At 28.6% G+C, this 5,781-nt stretch overlaps 1 protein-coding gene across 1 annotated transcript; it reads right to left on the bottom strand.

Moving 5' to 3' along the window:
• Window positions 1–265: 265 nt before the first annotated feature.
• LOC124887292 lies at window positions 266–1,424 on the bottom strand. The gene is made up of 2 exons (XM_047396712.1): window positions 1,296–1,424; window positions 266–728 (listed from the first exon to the last, which is right to left on the bottom strand). Exon 2 carries the CDS (start codon window positions 718–720, stop codon window positions 322–324), a length of 399 nt encoding a protein of 132 aa, XP_047252668.1. The 5' UTR covers window positions 721–728; window positions 1,296–1,424; the 3' UTR covers window positions 266–321.
• Between the last annotated feature and the right edge of the window lie 4,357 nt (window positions 1,425–5,781).

Here is a 5,781-nt window from a genome sequence, read left to right as displayed (position 1 = left end):
TCATCGATCGATTAGTTAAAGTGTCGACTACTACTAATTTTATACATGAATGATCCAAAATAAATTTATAACCGCAATATCCTAGTTTTCTAGAACGAAAACATGGTATACATAGAACACAAGTAGAGTTCCGATGATATATATCCAGTAAAGATATGAAGTTTATAAATCGACACGGCATAACATTCAATAATTTAAGTTCAATAAAAACTCAACTACATGCCTATCCAAGACATAGTTCAATAAGAATGCTCTCTTGAGAAAAACACGATTGTCGACAGAACTCCTGGAGGAGTAATAATAACAAAATACGCGAGCACATCAATTATCTTTATTTACGTCAGAAGACCCACCAACTTGTTCGTTCTTGATAAGGCTTTGGGAAATGGCATTGTCCTGAATCTTCAGTTTTCTCTCCGATTCGGAATCTTTAGTTAGCAATTCATTAGCTGGCCTCTCCGCCAAATCGTTCTTCAGCGTACAAAGCAAATCCATCTGAATTTTCCATCGGCTTTCGTAATCCTCAAGCTTCCGCTTTAGGCCCCTAATTTCCATTTCCTTGGCTTCTAATTCAACTCTGTGATTAGTTTCTAACTTGTCAACTTTCTCCAATAACAAATGGTTTATGTGCTCCAATGAGATAATTCTCTCGGCCATATCATACTCTTTGTTCAGATCAATATCCTCGTTCAGATCAATCTCCCTGCTCTGGTCCGCCATATTTTAACCTGAAAATGGTATTGAACTCAAATATGTTAATTAATAAAATAAAAAGAAAGTGGTAGTTGGAAATCGATAAATTGTCAATTATTACAATGTAACTTCAAATTACCATTAGATCACAATACTGGACTCAATCTTGTTATTGAAGAAACTGAATATACTTGTTAGAAACTGTAATGAAGTTCAATTACTAAGAAAGGAAACTCAAAGAAATTGGAGCAATGATGAAGATTGTTACTAGAATGGAAATTGTTCGACTCTTCACGAGACAGTACACTAGCCACGAGCTCACAATTCTGATTGCATTATACAAATTAACTACAATCATACATGCTAGCCTCGGCCACTCAAACATAATATGTGTGCAGGTTTTGATTATCATTTTTTACGATTGTTATGATTCCAGTATTCCTTTATAAATATCTAGTACGCACTTGCTATCGTATTCTGGCAAATTCTAAAGCTTTCGGATCTACTGTGCATAATTCCATCACATAATAGATGCCCTATATGTTATTATGAGGGGGAAAGGAGAAAAGAAAAAGAAATGAAAAAGAATGAAGAAATTACACCTTTGTATTTGAAGACCCTTGACAAGCAATATATTAAAAAACGTGAATTAGATTAAATTTGGACTAAAATTGAATAATATAATGGACGAAAGGAAGGAAATGATGTCCATTATGTACTTAAAATGAAATTTCCGAACGATGTGTCTATTGGAAGTGACACCATTTAACTGTCTGCACCGGTTCAGTCTTCGGAAATACCCCAATTCCCATTTACCAAACAACGTTTTACTTTGTTATTTTTTTCAACGTTTGTTAAAGTAAAAGAGAGAAAAAGAAGTTAAAAGGTTAATTCATGATAATTTGGAGTTGTGGATCTTCCGGTAATATTCTATTTTGTATCTATAATATATATAATCTATATCTATATCTATAATATATTAAAAGTGTGAAAATTTTTAGGAAAGTGATTTGAACTTTGTACCCTTTATTAAAAGACTCTTCTTTAGATAAAATTATTTTTTCACTATTTTTTTAATTTATAATTTAATTATTTTTTATTATATTAACTAGATTTCCTAAAATATATGTTAGGAAAGAATCAATTAATATTTTCTTTTCTACTAGACTTTTTAAAATATATGAAACTCCTAAAATATATGCGACACGATAAGATAATTTTACCTTTTTTCCTTTAGCTAATACTAACATTAATTTCAGTAAATAGACAACTTTTGCTATAATATAGACTACAGAGAAATCCATATCCGATAAACATTAATTGAGCACAAGTTTAATAAGTTTTTAGGATTTAAATAAAAAAATTGATGAATAAAATTTTAGAATTTTAATATGTGCGTGAATCATATTTTAGTGTGATGAAAGAAGAGTCTTACCACATATTCTATGTCTCTTTAAAGATTAATTCTCTTAATAATTTATATTTCCTCTTATCAAATATTTTAGGACTATTTAATATTTAAAATAATTTTTCATACCATAAATTTTAGGACTATTTAATTTTAAATACTATAAAAATCTATAATCTATATCTATATCTATATTAAATATTTCAAACTTTTTATCCTTCATTAAAAGACTCTTCTTTAGATAAAACTGTCTTTCACTATTTTTTTAATTTATTATTTAATTATTTTTTATTATATTAACTAGACTTCCTAAAATATATAGTAGGAGAATTAATTAATATTTACTTCTTACTAGACTTTCTAAAATATATGAGACTCCTAAAATATATGGTAGGAGAATTAATTAATATTTTCTTTTCTACTGTTCAATTAGAAAAATACTCCTAAAATAGGACTCTATTAAGAAAAAATATTTCTATAAATATTGAAATGTACGTTAAACTAGAGAACAAACCGGTTTGCCTATTGGTAGAATATAGTTGATGCTCATCTAACTTGATTCGATTGCATGTCTAGAGGTAGATGATTGATTTTCTAACCCTCAACTTCTTCACTGTTTTTGTCAGCATAATAGAATTCAACATGTGTGTATATATATCTCTTCTTTGTTTTTATTCAAAATCATTCTTCAGGATCAAAATTTTCGCTCAGACAAGAGTGAGTTGGATCAAATCGAAGCTTTGTGATCAATATTAGAATTTTTTTTTATAGTTTACAGGTTGTAGATGAATGTTGGTTGGCTTTGAAGAATTTCTCGCGTAAAGGTTAGGTTTAATTGTATTATCTTGATATCTTGATTATCTTATTGTTTTATTTTAATTTACAAATGCTAGATGAACGTGGGTTGACTTTGAAATTTTTTTTAGGTAAAGGTTAGGTTTAATTGTATTATCGTAATATCTCTATTAGTTTGTTATTTTTTGGTAGTTTACCATTCGTAGATGAATCTCCATCGGCTTTGAAAAAATTTTGTGTGTAAAATTTGACTTTAATTGTATTATTTTGATTTCACTTTTATCGTATTATTTTGTTGCAGTTTACAGGTGATAGATAAATGTTGGTCGGCTATGAGAAATTTTTTTATGTAAAGGTTATGTTTAGTTGTATTACTTTGATATCTCTATTATTGTATTATTTTGTTATTGTTTACAGGTGGTAGACGAGTGTCGGACGACTTTGAGAAAATTTTTGTGTGTAAAGATCAGATTTAATTGTATTATTTTGATGTCTCTATCATTTTATTATTTTGTTGCAATTTACTGATGGTAGATGAATGTCGATCGACCTTTCTAAAATATTTTTGGTAAAGATTAGGTTTAATAAATAAATTCTCCATCTTTACATACTAAAAAATATTAAATTTAATTATTATATTCATCTTTATTATTTAAATAAACATTTATTCAATGTAATGTGTGTCCCGATCAATCTTTTTGTCCTATAAATCTTTTAAAACTTACATTCTTCATAATTTATTGTTCTTATGAATGTTGCATGTATAATTAACCTTTGTCTATACTATTCTCCAACACGTGAAAAAACAACAATGCTTTGGAGTTGATTTGGTGTCCAAATTAAGCTTCAACATTATTAAATAAAATTTTGATTGGTCTGTTCTACAGGAAGAACATGATGCTTTGAAGAACAATGAAAGAGGAGGAAAAAATGAAAACATTTGTGAAGAATATATATTTAAACATATGTGAAAAGTTTGGTCTCCAATTAGCTGAGAATATTAAGAGAGGATAATGCCTCATCAAGCCATGTGAGAGCATAATATAATAAAACACCGTGACAGTTTAAAACAACAAATATTTGGTTAGTTATTAGTTACCTATTTGTTAGTTTTACTTTTAAAATTTTCTTAGAAAATTCAAATTTTAACAATGAGTTAATAAATATTCATAAAAATTTTGGCATGTATGGGTCACAAGGCAGAATTGGGATCGATTGTCTTACTTTATGTTCTATTTATTGTGAATTTTAACTTGCATTCTGATTTGGTAATTCTTCTTGACAAAGTTTTGTTCTTTTTTGTTGTCGACTTGATATTCTCTATTAACTTCATTTGAACCCATCTGAATTCCACTCTACTCCATTTGTTACTTCATATCAAGGATTCAAGTTTGGAGATTGTAGCTGGTAAAGTTTGCTACTTTTTCAAATTGTATATCAGTACGATTTTGAAAATAAAAACTTCTTTCCCTGGCCAGATTCTTAACTCCTCAATTATTTTACTTATAAACTCACAAATTAAAAAATCCAACAGACATTTTGACAACAACTATTTTCCAACGGTGTATTTGATTGTTAAGATTCAGAATCCTGTTTTCAAATTTTCCATGCATTTTCTTGATTATCCTATAATTTTGAAATTCTTTTAACTTAGTGTTGTTATTACTTAGTAGTGTGGTTGCATTTGTATTTTATAGTCGTTTTCTTTTCTTTTTCAACTATTTGTATTGAAAATTAACTTGATAATTTCTGCTCTACCTCTATCATGTTTCTAATTTAATTCTCTTTTATTTTTATTATTTAAAGAACTTGATATTAACAAAATCGTCATGGTGGATCAACATAAACATATTTTTGGCTATCCCCAGTACTTCTTGGTTGAAGCCACGTGTTCACTTAATGTTCAAAACAATCCCACAGTCTCTGAATTCCTTGGATGCGAGAGTATAAAATAATCTGAGTTTTGATCTGCAAGATTGATAATTGATATATTTGAAATCTGAAATTAAAAATAAATGATTTGCTAAACATTGAGTTTTTCATCAATATTGAAAAAGAGTGTTAGAAAAGATTTTTTCAGAATTTCTTGAAACAGCCTCTCTAATCTCTACCACCCCGAGGTGGTGGTAAGGTCTACATAGACTTTACCCTCCTCAAACGTCAGTTGTAGAATTTTACTATGTATGATGTTAGTGTATATATTTTATCAGTTGTTGTTGATTTGGCTAAGAAGAGTTTTAGCAACTTTAGAAAAATATTGATGTTACATGCAAGAATGGCTTATCAGGTGTACAATTTTTTTCAATTCATGAGTGGACATTTTTACATAATATCTTGTGTTAAGCTGAATGAAGATAGTTGAGCTATAGAGTTAATTTTTCCCCCGTAGCTTGAATTTTGTAGATAAAATTCTTCTCTTACTCTAAAATTACTTTGGTAGAAATTAATTTCAGAAGTATTTGCTGCAAAAATAGTGGTTCGATTACAAACGTGTTGCAAGTTGCGTAGGCCTTTCATAATTGTCTTGATTTGTAGAATGTTGTCTGGAAAACAATTCTTCTACTTTTTCATAATATGCAGGTGAATGTGTACTACAGATAACCATTGCCTTCAATATACAGAAAATGGATTTTGTAAAAAAAAATATAGTTACATGGCAAATAATATTGTTGCATTGTCAATGTTCACTTAAAATTTAGGTTATTATAGGTGGTAGTGTAAGTGTTAAAACTTTGTAAATTTCTTATTGTTGTCTTACTCGAGTATTTTGATGTTTATCTTTTGCCGTCACATTTGACTACTGATTTTTTTTTAATTGGCAGATGTTTACAGAAGATGTTCCTCTTGAAGCTGATGTTTACGAAAACTATTACTCTTGAAGCATT

The sequence above is a fragment of the Capsicum annuum genome, chromosome 9, assembly GCF_002878395.1.
Source record: "Capsicum annuum cultivar UCD-10X-F1 chromosome 9, UCD10Xv1.1, whole genome shotgun sequence".
Lineage (NCBI taxonomy): Eukaryota > Viridiplantae > Streptophyta > Magnoliopsida > Solanales > Solanaceae > Capsicum > Capsicum annuum.
This window is presented reverse-complemented; position numbering and strand designations above follow the sequence as displayed.

Excerpts from the sequence above, each read along its gene's own strand:
- LOC124887292 (XM_047396712.1), bottom strand. The coding sequence starts at position 720 with ATGGCGGACCAGAGCAGGGAGATTGATCTGAACGAGGATATTGATCTG.